Raw genomic sequence first — 26,753 nt, 5'->3', positions numbered from 1 at the left:
CCTTGAATAATTTTTCCACTTCAGATTTTTCACTCATCAAATATACCTAACATAATCGTGTATGATCATCTATTAAAGTCACAAACCATTTTTTTCCAAATAGAGTCGTAATGTTTTACAGACCTCAAACTTCACTATGAACCAAATAAAAAGGTTTTAATGCATGATACGGTTTTGAAATATAAGAAACTCAATGGCTTTTTCACAAATGATTGATTAAAATATTATGTTCCATTGTCAGTGCCAAATATACTAATTTTTGTGTGAATTTGGTTTTCAATCATACTGTAAAAATCCTTGAATAATTTTTCCACTTCAGATTTTTCACTCATCAAATATACTTAACATAATCGAGTATGATCATCTATTAAAGTCACAAACCATTTTTTTCCAAATAGAGTCGTAATCTTTTACAGACCTCAAACATCACCATGAACTAAATAAAAAGGTTTTGATGCATAATACGGTTTTGAAATACAAGAAACTCGATGGTTTTTTGATAAAAGACAACTTTCACCCTAAAAAGAAGAAGAATCCAAATTTTAAAATAATACAAGAAATAGATGTTTTAGACAAGGAAAACTACAATGTCCTAATCTAAGATGACAAAGCATTATTAGTTCACGAATAGAAATTGAATCTACACTACTATTGAAGCCTTGAGCTCGTTTATTGTTGAAGAAGTTGTCATCAAAATAGTAAAGACCATCTACCATCCTAGCATTGCCAATCATCATCCCCGAGCTCTAATCTTGAAATTCATAGTGAGAATCAAAGAATATGACATGATAGCTAGAATCCTAGGATATTTACTCACAAACAAAAGATTACAGACAAGATTAGGGACTTGAAGAACTAATTAAACCTTTCCTTGCAATAAATGAGAATCTACCATCTACAATTCTTACTTTCTGATTACCAGAACAAGGTGAATAAGATTTAAATAAATGAGAAAAGACTAGTCATATGATCTAATGCACCTAAATCAATAATCCATGGTGCAAAGCTTAAACAACAAAGGAAAGCACTAGGATTACTACCTGTTTGAGCAAGAAAACCATTAGAAATACAAGATCACAAATTGAACTTTAGCAATTTAAGATGTTATGTCTGATATTTTCTGAAGGGACTTAGACTTGTCTCAGTCTCATTAGTAGAAGGAAACATATGGCTAGTTCTATCACTAGGTTTGTTACTTTTCTAGTTTATAGGTTTCTAATGGATTTTCCAACAGGTTTCCCGAGTATGACAAGGTTTGTTGCAGTAGTCACACCATATTCGAGTTTCTCATCATATCTCCTTTGGTTGATGAAGGACCAGCTTGCATCAGCATCAACAATGACTGATGTCGAGTTCTCAAGTGATCCATCACCCCCCTTTTTTCTGAGCATGACACTCCTACAACTTTCCTCCCTCCTAAATTCAGGAAAAACCTCTCTTATTGGAGGAAGACATTATCGGCCAATTATTTTTTTTGATAAGTAAACAAGATTGCATTAAAAAAGGCTAGACGCCACAAAGCATACAGGGAGTATACAAGATGGATACAGCCTCAAAAAAGAAAAGGACCAGAAAGAACTACCTCCCCTCAAGTGGAAGCTATCCACTCCAAAAAGCCTATAAGGGAGAAAGCCTCCTCACCTAAATACACTTTGGCCCAATTCCATAAATTACAAACAAAAGAATTCTTTAACCTCTGAACATTCACCACACCCCCCCTAAAAGCTAACCTATTTCTCTCCTTCCAAACCGTCCAAAAAATACACAACGGAATGGATTTCCATATCTGTTTCCTTTTCTTCCCAACAAAAGAGCCCCTCCAGGAGGTTAAAGCCTCCTTAACCGTTTCTGGGAAAACCCACTTAATATCTAACAACCCAAAAATAATATCCCAGAGGGCTCTAGCCACTATACAATGTAAAAGAATATGATTTACATTCTCTTCTGCACAACCACACAAAAAACAACAGTTTGGAAGTTGCACCCCTCTTATCTGAAGCTTATCCAGAGTGAGCACCTTCCCCCAAGTAGCCTCCCAAGCAAAAAAACTGACTTTCATTGGAACCCTATCCACCCATATTCCCCTTGCGGGAAACAAGGAGGCATTAGATTTATCCAACAACCTGTAGGCTTCTTTGACCCTGAAAGAAACATTCCTTCCTTGCCTCCATTTGATTGAGTCATCCTCCAGGGAAGGCCTATGGCCCCTCAAAGTACGGAGCAAATCACCAACCATATCCAGCTCCCAATCATTGAAATCCCTCTCAAAAATCAGATTCCAATCTCCTTGACCCGAATGATGGTCCCACATCTCCTCAATCGAGGCATCTCTATGCACGGCAAGGACAAAGAGATGGTTGAAACATTGGGACAATGGAGTATCAGTGCACCATCTGTCTTTCCAAAATTTGATTTTGGAGCCCTTCCCAACCAGAAAAGACAAATTTTCCCAGCACCAATCAGATTCTTTCATAATCTCCTTCCAGACCCCAACTCCAGCCGCCCCACTAACCTTCTTAGCCCTCCACCCATAATCCTCTTGCCCGTATTTGGTAGAGATCACTTGTTTCCAAAGGTTATCCCTTTCACATGCAAACCTCCAAATCCACTTGCCCAACAAGGCTCTATTCAGAGTGGCTATTCTCCTTAATCCTAGCCCTCCATTGCGTTTTTCTGTACAGACCACATCCCATTTTACTAGATGAATTTTACCTCCCAAATTTCCACCCCCCCAAAGGAAATCTCTTTGGATTTTCTCCACCCTTCTAGCAACGGACTTAGGCATACGGAAGATAGACATTTGGAAGATTGGCATACTAGCCAGGGCACTTTTTATGAGAGTGATCCGCCCCCCTTTGGAAATGTACTGTCTTTTCCAAAGCGCAAGTCTCCTCCTGACCCTCTCTTCCACTCCATCCCACATAGAAGAAGCCCTATTTGGTACCCCTAGAGGGAGACCCAAATAATGGGAGGGCAAGGACCCCACCCTACACCCTAACTCAGCAGCCAACTCCTGAATCTCCTCCACTTCTCCAACTGGGATTATTTCGCTTTTGGCTAAATTCATACGAAGACCCGAGGCTGCTTCAAACCAAAAGAGAATCCAGCTAAGATGAGAGACTTGATCTTTGTTTGCCTCACAAAACACAATCGTGTCATCAGCAAAAAACAAATGGGAAATATGCAATGAAGTACTACTACCATCCCGAATGTTGCATCCTGAAAGATACCCCCCCTCCACTGCTCTCCTGATGAGGACGTCCAAAATCTCCATTCCCATAACAAAAAGGTAAGGGGATAGAGGATCTCCTTGACGAAGCCCTCTAGAGCTAGGGAAAAACCCAGCTGGCACTCCATTAACAAGAATAGAGAATTTAGCAGAAGATACACAGCTCCACATCCATCCCACCCACTTGTTCCCAAAGCCCATTTTTTGGAGGACCTTCATTAAAAAGTTCCAATTAATGCTATCATAGGCTTTTTCTATATCCAATTTGCAGATAAGACCCTTTTCTTTTCTCTTCTGCCACGAATCTATCACCTCATTAGCAATTAGAGACGCGTCCAGAATTTGTCTCCCCATTACAAAGGCATTTTGCGCACTAGATACCACCTTACCAATCACCCTTTTGAGCCTGTTAGCTAAGACTTTAGCCAAAAGTTTATATAGGCCCCCCAACAGACTGATGGGTCTAAAGTCTCCCAAATCCTCCGCCCCACTTTTCTTAGGAATCAACACCAGAAAAGTATTATTGAGGCTCCTAACAAAGGTACTATGCTCGTGAAATTCCTTAAACATCTCCATAATCTCCTCTTTGGCAAAGGCCCATGCGTTTTGCCAGAATGCAACAGAAAAACCATCCGGGCCAGGGGCTTTGTCCCCATTCATTTCCATCAACGCCGAGTGAATCTCATTTTCTACAAATGGGACTTCTATACACTCTGCATTTTCCATCAACGCCGAGTGAATCTCATTATCGGCCAATTATTCTTCCTCTCACTTCATCAAATTCAATATTTAGACCAGCAAGAAATTTGAAAATCCGGTTAATCTCCACCATTTTCAATATTTAGACCAATGGATTTTCCAATAGGTTTCCCGAGTATGACAAGGTTTGTTGTAGTAGTCACACCATATTCGAGGTTTCTCATCATATCTCCTTTGGTTGATGAAGGACCAGCTTGCATCAGCATCAACAATGATTGATGTCGAGTTCTCAAGTGATCCATCACCCCCCCTTTTTCCGAGCATGACACTCCTACAACTTTTCTCCCTCCTAAATTCAGGAAAAACCTCTCTTATTGGAGGAAGAAGTTATCGGCCAATTATTCTTCCTCTCACTTCATCAAATTCAATATTTAGACCAGCAAGAAATTTGAAAATCCGGTTCATCTCCACCATTTTCTTATAGTGGTTACAATCATCCACATTATTCCATTCGTAATCATTAAACATATCTAAATCCTGCCATAGCCATTTCAAACAATTGAAATACTTGGTGATGTTGTCTCCTCCTTATCGTATCTCACCAAATTGCAGTTGTAATCCATAAACTTGAGACTGATTGCCAAGATCATAGTACATCTAGTTGATATTGTCCCGAGGTTCCTTTGTAGTCAAAGAGCATATATAGTTGGAAATAATGTCTTCATCCATGGCATTCACAAGCCATGCCAAAACCATGGAATTCTCTGCATCCCAAGTAACATACATTGGGTCCTCCTTTGCAGGTGCCTTCTTATCTCTAATTAGATAACCAATCTTTTCTTTCCCTCAAACATACGTTTAAACCGATTGAGACCAACGCAAACAGTTGTCTTTATTCAAATGGATATTTTTTATTTGGACAAAATGAGAATTGGTATTGGAAACCTTGGTTTCAATTTTATTTTTTTTAAGTAGTAACAAGGGTGGATTCAAATGATATCTTTTAAAAGTGTTCTTAGAGTTTCACAACAATGGGATAATTAATCAAAGCACTAATGCTACCTTCATTGCTCTATTGCCAAAAAAGAGTCAAACAAGCAGGATCTCATATTATAGACCCATCATTTTGGTTATTAGTTTGTACAAAATCATAGCCAAGGTACTATCAGGGCGATTGCATAAAGTCCTCCAAGGCACTATTTTTTTAACTCAAGGTGTTTTTGTTAAGGGGGGGCAAATTTTGGATGTTGCCTTGATTGCTAATAAGTTAGTGGATGAGAAAAGGAGATCAAGAAAGGAAGGGGTAGTCTTCAAAATTGATTTCGAAAAAGCCTACGATCAAGTCAATTGGAATTTTTTGGACCATGAACTTGAAAGAAAAGGGTTTAGTTCAAGATGGAGGTCCTAGATGAGGGGATGCTTATCTTCAATGACTTTTGCAATCTTAGTAGATGGAAACACTAAGGGGTGGATTAAGGCATATAGAGGTCGAAGACAAGGAGATCCCCTTTCCTATTTTCTCTTCACCATGGTAGTTGATGTTTTAAGTAGATTGGTTGTGAGAGATGAGGAAAGAGGTTTATTTGAGGGGTTTCTAGTGGGAAAAAATAGGATCAAGGCGTCTCATTTACAATTTGTGGATGACACCATCTCTTTTTCTAAAGCATCCTTAGAAGAGTTGCAATCTCTCAAGCCAATTTGTTGGTGTTTGGGCAGGTTATTGGGGCTAAGGATTAATCTAAATATGAGCACTCTCTCTGGAATCAACATTAATCAAGATCAAACCGTCAGGTTGGCTTCTCTACTTAATTATGCAATCTCTTATTGGCCTTTAATGTATTTGGGTCTCCCTTTAGGGTGGAACCCAAATCGATCTCCTTTTGGGATCCAGTGCTGGATAGAGTCTCTAGAAGGTTGGATGGATGGAAAAAAGTCTTCTTGTCTTTAGGAGGTAGAATCACCCTAATTTAGTCTTGTTTGTTGCACATCCCAAACTATTTTTTATCTCTTTTCAAGGTTCCAGCTTCAATAGCTTTGAGGATTGAGAAATTACAAAGAGATTTTCTATGGTCGGGTTCTAGAGAGGGTCAAAGAGATCATTTGGTCAGTTGGAACATGGTCTGTAAGCCTAAGGAGTCTGATGGGTTAGAGTTTGGGAAAAATTCTCTAAGGAACCAAGCTTTATTAGGTAAGTGGTTTTAGAGGTAATCTAAGGAAAGTTCTGCCCTTTGGCATTAGGTCATCTTGAGTATCTATGGAACACATCCTAATGGATGGGACACCAACAATATAATTAGATGGTCACATCATTGCCCCTAGAAGGCAATTGCACATATTCTTCAAGTTTTTTCTACACACTCGCTTTGTGGTAGGGGGTGGGACCAGAATTCGTTTTTGGGAAGATCTGTGGTAGGGGGACCAACCTCTTTGCTTACAATTTCCAAGACTTTTCAGAATCACCACAACTAAAAACCGTCCTATTTCAGCTATCATGGGTAATAACACTTCCTTGTCTTAGGATCTCATCTTTAGGTGTAATCTAACTGATGTGGAGATTGTGAATCTTAAAAGACTAATGTCCTTACTTTCCCTTGCTCATTTCACTCCTTTAGTTCCAGATGTGATAGCTTAGGTACCATCCTCTTTAGAAATTTTCTCTATAAAATCATTTTTTCAGTCTTATCCAATGACTCAAATTCTGTCCCTTTTTTCCCAGCTATTTTTTTGTGGAAATCAAAAGTCCCCTTTAAGGTCAAGGTTTTTGCATGGTTAGTGGCACATAAGAAGGTAAATACCAATGACGTGCTATAGTTGAGAAGGTCTTTCAAAACCCTTAGCCTTAATTGGTGCATTCTTTGTAGGAGTAGTAGAGAGATGATTGATCATCTCTTGCATTATCCCATTGCTTTAGGATTGTGGCATAGGTTTTTTTCATAGGTTGAGATAGTGTGGGTTCAGCCAGACGATATTTGCAATATGATGGTAATTTCCTTCAAGTGTTTTGAGAATTTTATTTAAGGCAAGACTCTTTGGAGGATCACGTGTCTCTCTCTATTGTGGATTGTGTGGAGAGAAAGGAATGCAAGGATTTTCGAGGATATTTGGAAGACGCTGAAGATGATGTGGGACTTGCTTCATTTCTATGTTTCTTTTTGGGCTTACTATACAGGCATTTTTAAACTCTATCCTTTGAGTGTAATTCAACTTAATTGGCTTTCAAAATGTACACCCTAGGGTTGGGTCTACAGGGCCAAGAGTTGTTATACTAGTATAAGCCTTTTGTGTAGCCTTCCTTGGTTAGTGGAGGTTTACTTAATTCTTTTGATCGGGTTTGTACAACATGGGGAGGATTCCTCATCCTTCTCATGTTTCTATTCTTAATTAATATTTATGTTTGCTTCTAATCAAAGAAACAAAAATGATACCTCAAACATGGTGTAAGGCTAGAATAGCAGAGGAGAACAGTAGGATTTGAAGAGAAGTATATCGTGGAATAAGTCCAAGATATTCTAGGGTTTTCTTCTAAGGCTTTCTCAAAGAAAATCAAAAAAGAAATTCCTACTCTAATACCAACTAAATGTAGAGATATGAAGAGGAATCAAACTCATATGATTCACTTCTCATTAATTAATAAAAAATGATTTACAAGTTTCCTATTTATAGGCCATACAAATCATAAATTAAGGAACAAAATAACTACTACAACTATTCTATTTTAAACTTTCCTAATTTACAGAAGTTGACTAATCCTATATTTACACAAAATACAACTAGAAAATCTCCTAGGATCTAGGCAATATCTTAGCTGATATATTAAACTTTCCAACATAAATAAATAATGGCATAACCATAATTCTAATGACTAAAGATCGACAAGAGGATTACAATAATTCTCATCGTAACTGGCAGCACTTTACAACAAAATGCTACATACTCTAGAGAAAGAAACAAACTGGTTGTAATAAAGCTAACCACATCATTAAAATTGGCAATATAAACACTTTCAAGACAGTTAAACCAAAGCCTCAAATGAACATCAGTTGTATAATAAATAATGAGTCAAATTAAGGAGGGAAAACTAAATTTATAGAGAACAACCTGTGCCGATGTTGGTGCAACGGGCCTTGGATGAAAGAAGGTTCCTCTGCTTTCTTCACCTCCATGCTGTAAAGGTTGCAAGTCAGATTCAGGTCTGCTCGTATTTGCCATCCAGTCTGCTGAAAGGGTCCGCATATCAGAAAGAATCCTGAAAGTTTTCAATTACATACGGCAAACAAGCAATTAGAAAATTTGAACCAAAAATCTAAATGAGCAGTAGGTTTATCGAATATAAATTTTACTTTTAGAATGATTGTTTTGATACAGCATTTAAGCACTTCATGAATCCCATCATAGCAAATACAAAATTTTAAAAGTGTATCAACTTGATGAAGAACAATCTGAGCATGCAGGAATGTACTTAAAAGACCTTCCCACTTGTTGCAAAGATGAACTCCATTCTAAGTGAAGAATGTACTTAGACTTTCATTGCAATACTCAATTCCATTATCTGATCCAATCACTCATACTTGGACACCCAAATGTGTTTATATCATTTTGTAGAAGTTTTGCGAGATGGGAATATTTTCAAATTTTCCCATTAACAAATACACCCGAGTAGTTTCGTTGCAATCATCGATAAAACTAATAAACCACCTAGCTCTTAAAAGAAAAGTTACCCATGAGGGTCCCCACACATCAGTATGTACAATTGAGAAAGGAACTTCACTTATTTTATTACTTAAAGGATAGGGAACACAATGGTTTTTTTCTAACTCACACTTCACACTTGAACATAGAGTTATCTAGGAAGTTTAGGATACAACCATTATAGGTAAGTAAAACATAGATGTCCTAATCTCTCATGCATCAACCAATATCTTTCAAAAAATCCTTCAGCAGTCCTCTTTATTTGATAAGCCTGAACTTTCCCTCCTTCCTCAATGCCTAGGTACAGGCCATTTCTCTCTTTAGCAATGCTAATCATCTTCCTCGAACTGAGGTCTTAGATAACACAATAATTTGGGGAAAAAGTTGAACAATTGCAAGTTTTTGCAAGTTTGTTAATTAACAAAAGTTTACAAGACTTTTTTTTTTTATGAGAAGTTTACAAGACATTTTTAGGACATGCAGTATAAAAGTGAGGGTAATCTTTAGTGAAACAAACACATTTCCTTTACACCTTTTGTTTGCCAGAACAGGTTATTTATGACAAGAAAAATTAGGTTCTTTGGTCATATGATCACTAGCTCTTGAATCAATGATCCAGGAGTTAAAATTAGATACAACAGTGGTTGTAAGAGCTTTACGGTGTGTACCTGATTGTACAAAAGCACAAGAAGTAGAAGTAGGAGTAACCTCTAATTTCCCCATGATTTTATACGAAATATCAAGTTGTTCCTTCATATAAGGCAGATTCTCATCACCTGAAACGAGTCCATTAGCTATTGAGGTTGAACCTAGTGTAGTCCCCACTTGAAAACTCTTTCTAGTCTTGGAAAATTTTCCATTCTTGTTCCTTGTTATGGCCTTCTATTCAGTCTAGGATGTCAATTTGGTGTGTTCGGGTCTTTAGCAATAGTTCCACCTCATGCCATAACACCTTTAATGTATTATAATAGGCTATGACTGTTAATTCTCCTTATTTGGTTGCATGAATCTTGTTTGTCAACTTAACACTTGAGAGCATTTCCCTTCTTTGAATAGGTATGTGTAACAACATCCCAAATCTCCTTCATCAAGGAGAGAAGTAAGAAAGGGTTGGTTATTTCTAGTTTTATTGAATTTAGCAACTAAATGATCAAAGAGTTTTCAGCTTCTCACTATTCAAAGTTAGGATGTTTTTGTTCTTTTATTGTCCCACGTAGATACCCCATCTTCCCTCAACTTAATAGAAAGAGTTTGGTAGACTGAAACCACTCAAGAAAATTATTATCATTGATATTTTTGGGCCGTGATCTCGGGATTATTAGGGACTATGGAATTCTTATTAGAGGTTTGTTCAGCCATGTTGAAAACTGAAGGTAAAAAGAAAAAAAGGATTCAAAAGGCACCAAAAAGGGGCAGAAGGAGGCGGAGACACCAAAATTAAAAGGACTAAGATGCCAAAAAAGGAAGAAAGGTGGGGCGGAGAAGCTAAAAAAATTGACCCTAAGAAACTAAAGTGGGTCTGGTACCATATTGGTTGGAAAAACCAATTCCTTTTTTTGATCAAAAAATAGTACACACACACACACACACACACATATATATAGATATTACTGTCTAACACCCAACACACAGTTGTCCTAATCACTAATTTACAGCCAACCTAGCCAATAGTTGATTATTATAGTTGTCCTAATTTGTATAGTAGTTGATTAATTGTACCAGCTAATATTAATAGCTATGCAACAAAATAGCTCATTTAGAGCTAATCAAGCCCTATGATTAGGATATTTTGCTTACAAAAGTCTATACTTTCTCCAAGAATGTTGCCAAAGATAAAAATAAAGAAATTAATAACTTCAAAGATTAAGAAATTTCCAGAAGGTAGTACAATCAACATAGTGGCCAATCTTTGAAGTTGCCAAATTTCATATAGCAAAAAGAAAGTATTTGTGACAGTGAAATAATGTCAAATGGTCAAACCACAAATACTAAAGCAAATGCCCACCTAGAAAGGTCCTTTTTCTTTCGGAAAGTAGTACGTAACATAGTCGCTAAAGTGTTTTGCACAAAATCTTGAACCTCAGCATGGATTGTTTCCCATAAAGCATCAGCCACCAATGTATCACACCGTTGCATCATTGATCCAATGCTCTTAATGTAGCTCACAAGTTCAACTAGACCTTTCCTTTCCTCTGCACTGTAATTATATCGTACCACCTACAAGATGATTAAAAAGAATACAACCAAATCAGAAAAGAAAATAGATATAGATGACATATATATGCTATTCAATAACAATAACTGTTTGTTATTTCATCTTGTTCTCCTTGTTTTCTCATTAAAATCATTTCTCATCCAAAAGAGTAGATAAATGAATAAATAAAGGGAAAAGTGTGTTTTGGTAACTTATTTTGGAAAAAAAAAAAAAAAAAGAAGGGAAAAAGGAAGCCAATTGTTTAAAATTAAATTTATCTTTATAAGTTTGAAAATTTTAGAGGTTCATGCACTTAGACATTACTTCCCAAAATGCCCCTTTCAGCATCACCTTCATAGCAGAAACTAGCAAGTGGATTCCATGTGGAGTATCCTACTCTTATCCTCTCTTTCTCACTCTTCCACTCTCTTTTCCTCTCTCTCATTCTTCGACTGTGAAAAAGCTCTATCTACAAAATCTCTCCCCACTTGACACCTTCGCCAACATCAAAGCCCTAATCATCCTACACTCCCATTTTTTTGACATCTCTCTATAATTTATTCCCTCCACTTTAAAGAACTTCTAATCTTCAAAATCGCTCATTCTTCCTCAAGATGCTTTGATCATAAAAATTTATTATTAAATTTTAAAATTAAAAAATAAGAATAAGTTTATTAAACATAATTTCTAAAAAAAAAATTAGAACATAATTTAGAAAAAAAAAACTACAAAATAGAAGTGGAACCAAAAAACATTTTAGTAATAAATCTTCTTACTTTTAGAGGAAAAAGCAAAAAACATGAGATCTCATCTCATGATTATTAAACATGTTTTTTGCTTTTTCCTCTAAAAGTAAGAAGATTTATTACTAATGATAAGTTGCAATTGAGAAGACCCTACAAATCCCTCTGTCCTCAATGGTGCATTCTTTGCAAAGGAAGTGAAGAGTTGATTGACCACCTTTTTCTTCATTGTCCTGTTACCATTGGATTCTGGCACAAGTTGTTCAATCTAGCAGGGTTGGTTTGGGTCCCTCCAAGGAGTTTTGAGGACATGTTGGTTATTACTTTTAAAGGCTTGGGGAACTCATTAAGAGGCAAGACACTTTGGCAAATCGCTTGCCTTACCTTGATTTGGATGTTGTGGCAAGAGAGAAACAATAGGATCTTTGAGGATAAAGGGAGAACGGAAGAGATGTTATGGGATTTAATTCGGTTCTATTCTTCTCTATGGGCTTCTTGTACTAAAGCTTTTAGAGGAGTTCCTCTAAGTGTTTTACAACTCAACTGGATTGCAGTTTGCGCTTCAAAAATTTGAAGATTGTTGGGGTTTCTCTTTGTTTTTAGAGTTCTATTGTTGGGAGTTTTCTCCTTTGTTCAATTTGTGTAGGAAGGACCTCTCATCCTCCCCTTGCTTTCTTCTCTTTCTTTTGTAACTTTTCTTTCTCCTGTATCTTTTCTTCTATTAATATATTCTTCTTTGTTTCTGATCAAAAATAAATAAATAATCATGAGATCTCATAATTTTGAAGTTTGCACAAAAGATTTAGAGAGTTTTGATAGATTCATTTTTAAGGTTTAACTATTAGATTTAAATTAGATGGATACTATATTAGAAAGGTGGGATCCTATTTTCCATTTTTTTTTCCAATCAATGTATGAAATAGTCAAATTTATCAATGAATTACACATGTAGAATGCAATGAATATAAAGCCCAAAATCCCTTCAAGTTCAAAAACATCATGCAGGTAATTGCAGTTGCAAATGACAACCAAAAACTTCCCCTGGAATTTCACTTCCCTTTATCTTTGCTCTCCATTTTCTATTTCCCTTTTTCTTTTTAAGATAAAAATCAAACTATTGATATGAATTCCTAAGTACAAGCAAATGAGAGGAAATCCTTCCAAAAATACAAAAGCTAATCAAAAAGAGAAAGAAGAAAAAAATTTCTTGAAAAGAGAAGCAAAACAGCTATACAGTTCAATGCTATGACAATTACAAACCAAAGAACCTACTCAAAAGGATAAAAAAAATACAAATCCCCTAAAAAAGAAACCCCTTTGCTTGGTTAGCTAACTGATCTGCAACATGATTAGCTAAATGTGGAATCCAAGAGAAAGAACAGCCCAAGCATAGCAATGGAATCTCCACAGGAAAGAAAAAGTCTGCTTCACAATCATAAACAGAAGCTGAAGCATGCTGATTTTTCTTGGGTTCAAGGAGGCAATTTTGTGGATCGCTGAGCAACTGGAAAGATCCTGCCTAATGAAAGAGACATTGATTTCACCAGAAAATTCAGATGGTGCTCTAGAGCACAGTTTTCAAAATCAGCTGGAACAAGAACCGGAGATTCATCAAAATCTGAAAAGTGGGAGCACTGAAGACATCCTTTCGTACTGATTCCAGAGGAGTCTAGAACAGGGATCGGGGAATAGAAGGGGATTGTGGTTGAGCACATTGGTGTGTGCAAGGTCATCCTTATTTTAGAGATACGAAAAAATAAGGCAGAGTTGTTACAACAAAAGTGGGGTTCAAAGCTACTGTTTGCATCAAAACTCTCATTATTGGTAGGTATTTTTTTATGTGTCTCCCTTTTCTGATTCATTTTTTTATTTAAATATCAAATATATAGCTCTTATTTTCCTGTTAAAACATTCTCCAAAAGGATTTCTTTTGAAACATCTCCAGAGAGGACACCCTATGTAAGAAATTGGTAATGTAATCATGGAAAATGGCAATTGAATTCCAATTGAATTTCTCAGGTGAAAATGGACAAAGGTGAGAGGACTGGCCTTACCCTTAGGATAAGATCGAGGGGTTGTAAATATCAATTATCAAAACTGAAATTTATAGATTCATCCCAAAGCTGATGGAAAGTGGAGGTTCTTCAGAAAAAGAAATTGTCAACAGTGATTGAAGAGAACAATGGAGATTTGAAGCTTTTGGTTCAGTTTGCTGTAACAGATTGTGAGAAGTGCTTAAAAACCCATTGTCCTAAAAGCAAAGTCACATGCAAAAAACATCATAAATTTGTAATCACAAATAAATAAACACAAACAGTATAAAATGTCAGATACCCATATCTTGGTATCATCAGCTTCTGGAAACCAAACCCCATTGATCTCAATCTAGCTAATAAGGTGATTAGGGAGGCTTTGGTGACTTTATGAAAAAACCTAGTGGTCCTGTCACCATCTTTCAGCCATAGAGGATTTTTGCCTCCACCAGGTTCTCTCAAAATTCAACATCCTTTCTAAATCAGTACTTCTAAAACCCACTTCCTGGTCAAATAAGTATCCTTCACTTCATTTCACATTCTATTCCAAATTTGTTCCAAAGCATGAGCTTTTCACACCGCAACATTACCTAATCCATTTATTGAGGTTTCTTTCCCAAGGTTTTTCAACCTTATTGCTAGCATTAAATTCAGACCACCGACAAAATGGTAGTGGGACCACCCAACTCCGTATCAACCCACCAAATCCAATTTCATATAAACTATTAGAGACAAGCCAGAAAGAAGACTACAACATGTATGGAGGCCAACAAGCTCAATGCCTTGTAAATAACGCTGCAATAAATATAAAGACTCCAAGCTCATAACACAAATCAACAACCAGTTACTTTGAAAGGACCATTTATGCATTAAAAATTTTTTAAAGAAATATTAACCTATCTCCACTTTGTTGATCAGTTTTTGTAAACCTGGGGAGGATTTCTCATCCTTCTCATGTACTTGCTTTACCCAATTTTAATACATTTTGTTTCTGATCAAAAAATAAACAGTAGGAAAGAACTGAACTCAAGACCTCAAGTTAACCATAGCTTAGATACCACATTAGACAATAAACTTTCCTGAATGCCTAAACTATTAGAATATTTTTTTGATAGGAAACAACAATGAATTATATTGAAAAAACATTTAAGAAGTACAAAAGAAGGATGAGGAATCCTCCCACAAAAGAGATCTAAACATAATGAATACCAAAAGTAAAAAGCTATTTGGTAATTACACAAAGCTAACTCTCCTTACTAGTCCACACCCTTGGACCTACACACCGCTAACCAATCTAGTTGAACCACATTAAGGGGAATGCCCTTAAAAAAACGTGGTGCAAGAAGCCCAAAAAGAAGCAAGGAAGTGAATGGTATCCCATAGAACCTCTGAAATTAGAATATGGGCCCACAATGTATACTAGACTAACAAAAAAGAAGCACCACAATATGAAATTAGAATAAGAATATGAAGTATTAATCATTATAAATGCCTCCATTATTGAATAGAGCACCAGAAGCACAACCAACAAGCCAAACTGCGCATATACAATTACTGACATAAGAAATCAACAGAAGAAATATGAATTGAGAAGTATATAATCTCATAGTACAACCATCACAGATCAATAGGGAAAGAAAACAATCAAGGCCATGAATAAAGTAATACCTTTTCATAGTCAGAAAATGAACCTGAAGCTTCATATGATTCCATAGGAACTGAAACTTTGCAAGGGCGAGAAAATTTCCATGCACATTGCTCCCAAATCCGTGCTGTCCATCTACTTAAAAGCTGAAAACCTTCAACAACCATGTCGTACATGTTTCCCTTAACCTCTTTGCACCACTCAACATCTGCACTATCTGATGATTTCAATAACAATAACTGCACAATTAAGGATGAGGAGTGGGATACATGCATTAGAAACTTATAGAGCAAAATAAAGTCCAAAGTTCCACTAGCTTACCTATTAGAACAATAATAATAATTAAGGATGAAGAACAGGATACATGCATTAGAAACTTATAGAGCAAAAGAAAGTCTAAAGTTCCACTAGCTTACCTATTAGAACAATAATAATAATACCTATTAGAACAATAATAATAGCTTACCTATTAGAACAATAATGAGGAGCAGGATACATGCATTAGAAACTTATAGAGCAATCTAAAGTTCCACTAGCTTACCTATTAGAACAATAATAATAATACCTATTAGAACAATAATAATAGCTTACCTATTAGAACAATAATGAGGAGCAGGATACATGCATTAGAAACTTATAGAGCAAAAGAAGGTCTAAAGTTCCACTAGCCTATTAGAACAACAATAATAATACCTATAAGAACAATAATAAGAATAAGAATAAGAATAAGAATAATAACCATAACAATAACAATAATAATAACAATAATAATAACAATAATAATAATACATGAGATGAGAAAAAAGGAGAGTTCCAAGGGTAGAGAAGAACCTGGTTCAAGGATAAAGCAAAACGAACAGTGAAATCATCATGTTCAGAACGAATAGCTCCAATGTGATTGATGATCAGGTAATGTCTCTGATAAGTGAATTAAGTCAAGGAATTCACTATACAAAAGATAAAACCATATACAAAATCTGAGACAATTGTAGGAGACACTAACATTCCATTTAAAGGATGCAAATGAAAAATTGAGTTCATAGGAGAATTTATAGCATATATGAGATGAAAAAAAAGGGGCTAACTAAACAACCAAACAAGACCTATATAATCTCATTAATGAAATAAATAAATAAAATTCCCAAAATCAAGACAAATGCAAGTATTTTATTGATAACTTGAAAGTTGGACCGAACTGATAAACTAGAATATCAGTTCAACAAAATGAAGAAAAATAAAAATCGGTTTGCCTTCTTTTTTTTTTTTTTCTTTTTGTTGATCAGAAACAAAAATTCATTGAATAAAAATTTGAAATATTTCATTGAAGGATGAGAAATCCTTCACAGATATACAAACTATAATCAAAATAATAGGTCAACATGATATTACCGATATACCCCAAAACTATACAAAGGAAATGCGGTTGTGCTTTCTTTAAGGAACAATACATCTACAAAAAGGCAGAATCTTTGCTCCAAGATTTGCATTTCTAACCCCTTAATTACACACCAAATTCCAATTTAGTTGAATAACAGTGGGAGGATTTTAATATACAAACTGTAATCAAAATAATAGATCAATATGATATTACCGATACACCCTAAAACTATACCAAGGAAATGTGTTTGTGCTCTCTTTAAGGAACAATACATCTACAAAAAGGCAGAATCTTTGCTCCAAGATTTGTACTTCTAACCCCTTAATTACACACCAAATTCCAATTGAGTTGAATAACAGTGGGAGGAGTTCCCTTAAAAGTTGAAGTTCTCTTGAAAGTTGAAGTTCTTTAACCCCAATAAGAGGAATTAGAAGTATATTAATTCTCATATTGTCTCTAAACTTCTCCGCTTATCCTAAAAAGTCCTTCCATTTCTTTCCCATCATACCATCTAGATCAATGTGAGGCATGCAACTTTTCGAATAGTTTTGCCTTTACCTGTACTCCCAAAACCTCTAAAGGAAATGGTCCTTATGTCAAAAATGCACCTAGGAGGGACCAAATCTGGCCCAGACCAAATCTAGCCCAGACCAAAGCTAGCCCGGCTAGGCTGAATAATCTATGTCGAAGCCAAAGTCATCAAAGTGTAAAAAGAGATGACCAACTGATTCACTGTTCCTCATACACATAATGCAACAATCAGAACTAAAAGTTTAATGAGGTTTTCTCACATGTAGCTTGACATTAGTATTGACCTTCCTATTGACCACTAACCATGCAAAAGCCTTGACTTTAAATAAGGTTTTAGATTGCCAAATGAGTTTTTCTAGAGAGAAGGGGATAGGAGTTGGCAAATTGGATAAGACTAAAATGAATGATTTCACAACGAATATGTATGAAGAAGTAAAGACCAAGCTCTCCTATCAAGGACGGACGGTCTCGAAAGTACATGAAAAAAGGAAGGACATGAGTCTTTCTAGGTCCTCTATCTCCATATTGGTGAGGTTATGATAAAAGATAAAGTTCCATGAAAAAGGAAGAGAGGGACCAAGAATAGATGAAATCGAGGATTTTTAATTGCCACAACTCTAAAAAGATTTAGAAATCAAGAACAAAAAGGTTTGCACCAACACAAGTCTTCCCAAAAGCAAATCCTTGCTCCATCTCCCACCTCAAACCAAGTATGACATGAGAAATCCTGGGAAATTAGCGTAATGGCCTTCTAGGGGGGTTGATGTGACCATCTAGCTATAACGTTGGCATCCCAACCATTGGGATGAGTCTCATAGATACTCAATATTACCTTATTCCAAAGAGCATCACTTTCCCTAGGGTACTTCCAAAGCCATTTTCCTAGTAGAATGCTATTTATCAACTAAATTTTCCCTATTCCCAAACCTCCTTCCAACTTAGGCTTGTACAATTGTTCACAACTAATGAGATGGTTTCTCTTTCCTTCACCAACCCTTGACCAAAGAAAATCTTCCCTATTCAATTTGCCTTTGATTAATTTCATATAGTTTATCTTTCGTAAACCACAAATATCACAAAGGTTGCAAAGTAGCTTCTTTGTATCATATCTTTCCAAAAGATGATAAGAACCAGCTTTAATGCCTACTGTCTTCCCTAGGTTGTGTACTATTGAGTGGCCAATGAGTTACCTAAGCATCCCCTTAGATGGCAACTTGAGAGATCCTACTTCTTAGAATCCAATCGTCAAGTGCCTAAAAACTCAGATGGTTAGAACAAGGTCCTTCTTCTGTTAGATGACAGAATCACTTCAAGTTTATTCTGCCTTGCACATGTCCCTCCTATTTCCTCTATCTTTAGAATCCTAATTAGGGTGCTTCCACATTTGTGAAAATTAGAAAGATTTCTTATGGTCAAAGGTTGGGAGAAATGTTAAACATCATGTGATTAGGTAGGACTCAATATGCAGATTTAAAACTCTTATCCAATCTTGCCTTACCCATATGCCCTGTTACTTTCTTTCTTTATTTAAGTTACCCGCTTCAGTCGCTACAAAAATTGAGAGGTTGCAAAGGGATTTTTTATGGTCAGGGATTGGGGAAGGCAAAAGAGATCATTTAGTGAGGTGGGATGTTGTGTGTAAACCAAAGGAAATAGGGGGTTTGGGTTTTGGGAATATTTCTCTGAGGAATCTCGCTCTTTTAGGGAAATGGCTGTGGAGGTACCCTAGAGAGGGTTCAGCTCTATGGCATCAGGTCATACTAAGCATTTATGGTTCACACTCCAATGGTTGGGATGCTAACACTTTAGTCAGATGGTCACATTGCTATCCTTGGAAGGCTATTGCACAAGTCTTTCAGGAGTTTTCCTTGTTTACTCGGTTTGTGGTAGGAAATGGGGAAAGAATTCGGTTCTGGGAAGATTTGTGGTGGGGGGACCAACCTTTGGGAACCCAATATCCAAGACTATTTAGAGTAGTCTTGGATAAAAACATCCCTATTTCTTCAGTTCTCGGTCCTACTCGTCCTTTCTCTTGGAATTTAAATTTCCATCGTAACCTGTCAGATTCTGAGATAGAGGACTTAGAAGGCCTCATGCAGTCTCTCAATGGATTGCATTTATCTCCTTCGGTTCCAGATGCCAGATTTTGGCCGTTATCTTATTCAGGGCTTTTTTCAGTTAAATCCTTCTTTCTAGCATTATCTCAATTTTCTGGATCTCCTCAGGTTTTCCCTTCTAAGTTCGTTTGGAATTCTCAAGTTCCTTTCAAAGTGAAGTCCTTTGTCTGATTAGTGGCACACAAGAAGGTGAATACTAATGACATGCTACAAGTGAGAAGACCCTACAAAGCCCTTAGTCCTGATATTTGTATTATGTGCATGAAGTATGGGAATCAGCAAATCATATTTTTCTTCATTGCTCTTTGACGATTGAGTTGTGACACAGGTTATTTCAGTTAGCTAAGATGGATTGGGTCCCCCCGAGGAGCATCTTTGACATGATGTCCATCAAATTTAATGGTTTTGGTTCTTCTAAGAGGGGGATAGTTTTGTGGCAAGCTGCAAGCATCGCTCTTATTCGGGTTGTGTGGTGGGAAAGAAATGCGAGGATTTTTTAGGATAAAACAAGGAATTCAGAGTATCTTTGGGACTCTATTGTTTTCCTTGCTTCTCTTTGGGATTTTTGTTCCAAGGTTTTTATGGAGACTCCCCTTAATGTGATACAACTTGATTGGTTAGCGGTGTGTACTCCATAAGGAATGGTCTTTTTAGAGTGTTCGCTTGTTTTTCAGTATAATTTACTGTAGTTTAGCTTTCTATGGCGAGAGGATTCCTCATCCTTCTTTTTGTACTTCTTTTTATCTATCAATATATCTCTGTGTCGTTTCCAATCAAAAAAAGGTTTAAGGATGACTTAGGGCAAGGGAAGGGTTTGTTTTTACTGGCAATAGTCTCAATGGTTAAGCTTCACCAAAGCTTGTGTAAAAGTATCACCCTAAGGCTTCAGGTTTTTCTTCTTCATATTTGGCCTTCTTAATAAGCAAGCAAAAAATATAATAACACTACCTATCAAAAGGGTGCACCAAAGCACACAAGTCGTGTACAGGTCCTTCAATGCTCTGCAATTCTTCTTTATGTGACTAGGCTTGCCACAATTCCAACATTCCACATTTCGCCAAGATTTGGATTTTCCTCTTCCATTCTTTGAATTCGATCTACAATAGCCTGGTAAAAATTCCTATCATAACTCTTACCTCTGGTACCAATATTTAGGGCACAATTTGATGTTGTTGCTTCACCCAAATCTTTCTTGTGTACTTCCTCAGCAAGAATTTGATCTTTGAAATCATTGAACTTTAATTTTGAGTTCCCTGTAGAATTACTAACTATTGCTCTCGTGGGCTCCCAACTATTTGGTAGTGAGACCAAAAGAATTAAGGCACAAACTTTCTCGTCAAAATTGATTTCAACCAAGGACAATTGATTGTCATGTTAAATTCATTCAGATGCTCTATCACTAGAGTACCTTCTCCCATCTTCAGATTAAATAATTTTTTCATGAGATAAACCTTGTTATTTGCAGAGGGCTTCTCATACATGTTAGATAGGACCTTCATTAGTCCCTTTATGGTTTTCTCCTTCGCCACGTTATGTGTCACGTTCTTTCACAATGTTAATTTGATGACCCCCAACACTTGCCTATTAAGGAGATTGTAATCGGCTTCAAACATTGATTCTAATTTCTATTCAAGAAGAGGAAGATGCAACTTTTTACTGTAGAGATAATCTTTGATTAGCATTCTCTAAAATGCAAAATTTGTACCATCAAACTAGTTAATTCCAAGCTTAGATCCATCTTCTCCAGCCACTTGTTAAGAAAAAATCCTCATTTACAAGAGCAAAGACACATAAAATAAATAAAACACACACAAGATTTATAGTGATTCACTTTCAATGTGAGAACTAAATCCACTTTGCCATTACAGAATTTTCACTATGATCAAAAAGAAAAATACAAGGTGATATCAAGCTTAATAACACTCCTCTGTTTTCACACATCCTCACCCTAATAATTCCTTATATAATGAGAAAATTAAGGCAAACTAATACGTATGTAGAATATTTAAAATAGATTTCAAATAAAAAATTTAAGCTCCACACAACTTAACAACAACTCCTTTAAGGAGATCCTAATCGGTCTATAAAATCTAAGATGGTTAGGGAGCCTTTATCCATGCACATCCTAACCCACAACAAAATATTACAAAGAAAATAGAACTTTAGTGCATGATTAAACATTTCTTTGCTTTCAAAAGTTCCTTGGTTCCTTTCCTTCCAAAATGTCGAAAATACACACAAGGGGATAACCCTCCAAACTTTCTTCTGGTTTTTACCCACAAAGGAACCATGTCACCTAAACAGAGTCTTTTTTACCCAACATGGTATTACACATGCAATGCCAAACAAGGAGAAAATCATTCCATAATCCTCGAGCTCAAGCACAATGTAGAAGAATGTGATCTACGGACTCTTTCTCTTCCATACAAAGAAAGCAATGGTTCACCAAAGACCATCCTCCTCTTTGCAATTGGTACCCAATGTCAAAACCTTTCCCCAAGAAGCTTCCTATGCAAAGAAACCTACTTTAGTCAAGATCATTAGGTTCCAAATAGCTTTTATAGAGAAAACAACCGTTCTTTCCTGCCTCAAAAAAGAGGAAGGATTTAACTATAAGTTTCCCCTTCTTAGTTAGCATCCATCCATTCAAAGCTAAAATCATCCTCTCGTTGCTATTCAAGCCCTTTTGTTGTACACACCAAGGACCAATCAAGTTGAACAACATTGAGAGGAATGCCATTAAAGGCAAATGTACAAGAGTCCCAAAAAAAGGAATGGAAGTGAATAAGATCCCATAGGCCATAGTGTCTTTGTCATCCTCAATCAAATCTCACTACTTTTTATTAGAAAAAACTCCCATGAAAGGATAGGAGACAGTATAAGCAACCAATAAAAAACCACATCATTTCATTAATGAAAGATGTCACAAAAATTTAAAAGAAATCCAAATAATTTCATTGATAGACCAAAATTTGGACTAATACATCTTAACTAACAGTTCATACACACACAAATATCATTTCCCATTTTAATTGCCTACATAAAGATTGTTGAATATAATGTATGTATAGTATACTATCTTTCCTTGTTAATATAGGTCACATGTATGGTAGTTAGGACTCCTAGCCTTGTATATATATATCTCTCAACTGTAAGTAGAGATTAGATGAATGAAAATAAGGTTTTTCTCCTTTCTCTCTCTCTCTCTCTCAACATGGTATCAGAGCCAAAGGAGAAAACCTAATTTTTTTTCGGTTTAGCCGTGTACTCAATTCCGGCGAACCGTCCAGTGACCGTGTTTCACTCCGGTCCCCTCATTCCCTTCCCGAACCACCCCGGACAACCTCATCGCCGTCGGATCTCTACCACGCCGGCAACCCTTTTCGGCGAATTTTTCCGGCGACCTCTTTTCCGGGCACCGACCACATATTTCGAACCGCCGGAGGCTGATCTACACGCCAGTGGAAACCCCACCGGCAACCGGAGTCTCACGTGCCCCCACACGCCGATCTTCCCCGTCGGACTGTCACCCACGCGCCGGCGCGTGACGGCGCGTGGCTCACTTTCCGGCCACGTCCGACACCTCTCCAGGCTCGTCCGGCGCCGTCTTGGCCTTCTAGCCCTCCGGCAGTCCTCCCCGAGCCCTGCATCTCCACTTTTTTTCCTGTTTTTGGCTTTCTTGCCATTCCGACCACATCTGACAGGGCTTCCTCTCCATCTCCGAGGCTTGGGTGCTGCTTCTCTTCCTCTCCAGGGCTCTCTTCGATCCAAATACGTTAATATGGCCACCAAAAATCAGATCTTTACCTCTGTTCTCTCTGGATCTCCTCTGATTACCTCAGAGAAATTGGTTGGCAGTGAGAATTATCTCTCCTGGTCTGCCTCTGTTGAACTTTGGTTTATGGGTCAAGGATATGAAGATCACTTGGTTACCCAGGAGGCAGATATCCCTGAGGTTGACCGCGTACAGTGGAGGAAGATAGATGCCCAGTTAAGTAGCGTATTATGGCAATCGTTTGATCCCCGGATTCTTCTTCATCTTTAGGCCTATAAAACTTGTTTTAAATTTTGGACTCAGGCCAAAGGATTATACATGAATGATATCCAGCGTCTCTATAAGGTGGCTTCTGCTATTGTCCATCTCAGCCAACAGGACTTGGATCTATCTACTTATATTGGTCAGATTGCCTCTCTTAAGGAGCAGTTCTTGACTGTGATGCCTCTTACTCCTGATGTTGGGGCTCAACAAACGCAGCTTGACAAGTTCTTCATGGTCCTTACTCTTATTGGCCTCCGTCCGGATCTTGAGCCTATTCGTGATCAGATTCTTGGTAGTTCATCAGTTCCGTCCTTGGATGACGTGTTTGCTCGCCTCCTCCGTCTCTCGTCCACTCAGACTTTGCCATCTGATAGCGCTTCAGATTCTTCTGTGTTAGTTTCTCAAACTACCTCTCGAGGAGGACGCAGTGGTACCCGAGGTCGAGGCCAACGTCCTCATTGCACCTATTGCAATAAACTTGGCCACACTCGCGATCGTTGCTATCAGTTACATGGAAGACCTCCTCGCACTGCCCATATGGCCCAGTCCTCTGATTCTCCGCTGCCTCAGCCTCCGAGCTCCTCCGCATCTCAGACATCTCAGGCTTCTATTGCCTCTGTTGCCCAGCCTGGTAATGCCTCTGCTTGCCTTACCCACACATCTTCTCTTGGACCCTGGATTCTAGATTCTGGAGCATCTGATCACCTATCTGGTAATAAGGATCTTTTCTCCTCTATCACTACTACCTCTGATTTACCTACTGTTACCTTAGCTAATGGTTCTCAAACTGTGGCTAAAGGTATTGGTTTGGCCCTTCCTCTGCCTTCTCTACCTCTCACTTCTGTCCTTTATACTCCTGAATGTCCTTTTAATCTTATTTCCATCAGCAAAATCACTCGTACTCTTAATTGCTCTATTACCTTTTCTGATAAATTTGTGACCTTGCAGGACCGGAGTACGGGGAAGACGATTGGCATAGGACGTGAGTCTCAAGGCCTCTATCACCTCACCTCAGATTCATCTCCTGCAGTTTGCATTTCCACTGATGCTCCTCTCCTCATTCACAATCGTCTGGGCCACCCTAGTCTCTCCAAGTTCCAGAAGATGGTTCCTCGTTTTTCCACTTTGTCGTCGCTTCCGTGTGAGTCATGTCAGCTTGGGAAACATACTCGTGTCTCGTTCCCAAAGCATTAGAATAATCGGGCAAAGTCTCTTTTTGAGCTTGTCCACACTGATGTTTGGGGTCCTTGTCGGACTGCATCTACTTTAGGATTTCAGTATTTTGTCACTTTCATTGATGACTATTCTCGATGTACTTGGTTATTTTTAATGAAAAATCGAGCTGAGTTATTCTCTATTTTCCAGAAATTTCATACTGAAATCCAAACCCAGTTCAATATTTCTATTCGTGTGTTACGCAGTGACAATGCCAGGGAATATTTTTCAGCCCAATTTACTTCGTTTATGTCTCATCATGGGATTCTTCATCAGTCTTCTTGTGCTCATACTCCTCAACAAAATGGGGTAGCTGAACGCAAGAATTGACATCTTGTTGAGACAGCTCGTACTCTCCTCCTCCATAGTCACGTTCCTTTTCGTTTTTGGGGGGACGCTGTTCTTACCGCTTGTTATTTGATTAATCGTATGCCCTCCTCTGTCTTACACGATCAGATTCCTCACTCCCTTCTTTTCCCTGACCAACCACTTTATTTCCTTCCTCCTCGTGTCTTTGGTTGTACTTGCTTTGTTCATATTCTCACTCCTGGACAGGACAAGCTTTCCGCCAAAGCCATGAAGTGCCTCTTCTTGGGATATTCCAGACTTCAGAAGGGTTATCGTTGTTATTCCCTTGAGACTCATCGGTACTTTATCTCCGCTGATGTCACCTTCTTTGAGGACTCACCATTCTTTTCCACCACTTCTGAGTCTCTTCCCGTTTCTGAAGTCTTGCCCATTCCCATTGTCTCCCCACCTGAAGCTATGCCCCCTCGACCACTTCAGGTTTATCATCGTCGCCCGCGTATCGTTGCTCCTCTCCCTTCTCCTGAGGCACCTGCTGACTCACTTCCTATCCCTTCGGCTTCACCTGCCCCGGCTCTGCCTTCTCCTAATGACTTACCCATTGCTGTTCGGAAAGGTACTCGCTCTACTCGTAACCCTCATCCTATTTACAATTTTTTGAGTTATCATCGATCATCTTCACCCTATTCTGCTTTTGTTTCTGCTATATCCTTTGTTTCTCTTCCCAAGAGCACCCATGAAGCTCTTTCCCATCCAGGCTGGCGACAGGCAATGGTTGATGAAATGGCTGCTCTGCACTCTAATGGCACTTGGGATCTTGTTGTTTTACCCCCTAGTAAATCTACAGTTGGTTGTCGTTGGGTCTATGTAGTTAAGGTTGGTCCTGATGGTCAGGTTGATCGCCTTAAGGCCCGCTTAGTTGCTAAAGGCTATACTCAAGTTTATGGTTCTGATTATGGTGACACATTCTCCCCTGTTGCCAAGATTGCTTCTGTCCGCTTGCTTCTCTCCATGGCTGCTATGTGCTCTTGGCCTCTTTATCAGCTGGATATTAAAAATGCCTTCCTTCATGGTGATCTTGCCGAGGAAGTTTATATGGAGCAACCTCCTGGTTTTGTTGCTCAGGGGGAGTCTGGTTTAGTGTGCAGGTTACACCGTTCTCTATATGGCTTGAAACAATCTCCTCGAGCATGGTTTAGCCGTTTTAGTTCTGTTGTTCAAGAGTTTGGCATGCTTCGCAGTACAGCAGACCATTCGGTTTTTTATCATCATAACTCCTTGGGGCAGTGTATTTATCTGGTTGTTTATGTGGACGACATCGTCATTACAGGCAGTGATCAGGATGGTATACAGAAACTAAAGCAACATCTTTTTACCCACTTTCAGACCAAAGACTTGGGGAAACTCAAGTATTTCTTGGGAATTGAGATAGCTCAATCCAGTTCTGGTGTAGTCCTTTCTCAAAGGAAGTATGCTTTAGACATCCTGGAAGAAACCGGTATGTTAGACTGTAAACCGGTAGACACACCTATGGATCCGAATGTCAAACTTGTACCAGGACAGGGGGAGCCTTTAGGAGACCCTGGGAGATATCGACGGCTCGTAGGTAAATTGAACTATCTCACCATTACTCGTCCAGACATTTCTTTTCCTGTGAGTGTTGTTAGTCAATTCCTACAGTCACCATGTGATAGCCATTGGGATGCCGTAATCTGTATTCTTCGATATATCAAAAGTACACCAGGCCAAGGTGTATTGTACGAGAACAGAGGTTATACTCAAGTTGTTGGTTACACAGATGCAGATTGGGCTGGCTCACCCACAGATAGACGTTCTACTTCAGGGTACTGTGTTTTTATTGGAGGTAATCTAATATCTTGGAAGAGTAAGAAACAAGATGTAGTGGCCAGATCTAGCGCTAAAGCCGAGTATCGA

The 26,753-nt window shown here is 37.9% G+C and overlaps 1 protein-coding gene across 2 annotated transcripts in view; it reads right to left on the bottom strand.

Moving 5' to 3' along the window:
- The window catches only part of LOC100253517 (protein PIR), a 123,294-nt gene that overhangs the window by 61,923 nt on the left and 34,618 nt on the right, over positions 1–26,753 (bottom strand). For both annotated transcript variants that reach the window (XM_059736341.1, XM_059736342.1), the window contains exons 12-15: positions 16,064–16,157; positions 15,256–15,471; positions 10,623–10,834; positions 8,027–8,174 (exon numbers count right to left, since the gene is read on the bottom strand). In XM_059736341.1, the coding sequence (XP_059592324.1) occupies positions 8,027–8,174; positions 10,623–10,834; positions 15,256–15,471; positions 16,064–16,157 (670 nt within the window). The remainder of the gene's footprint in view (positions 1–8,026; positions 8,175–10,622; positions 10,835–15,255; positions 15,472–16,063; positions 16,158–26,753) is intronic.

The sequence above is a fragment of the Vitis vinifera genome, chromosome 4, assembly GCF_030704535.1.
Source record: "Vitis vinifera cultivar Pinot Noir 40024 chromosome 4, ASM3070453v1".
Lineage (NCBI taxonomy): Eukaryota > Viridiplantae > Streptophyta > Magnoliopsida > Vitales > Vitaceae > Vitis > Vitis vinifera.
This window is presented reverse-complemented; position numbering and strand designations above follow the sequence as displayed.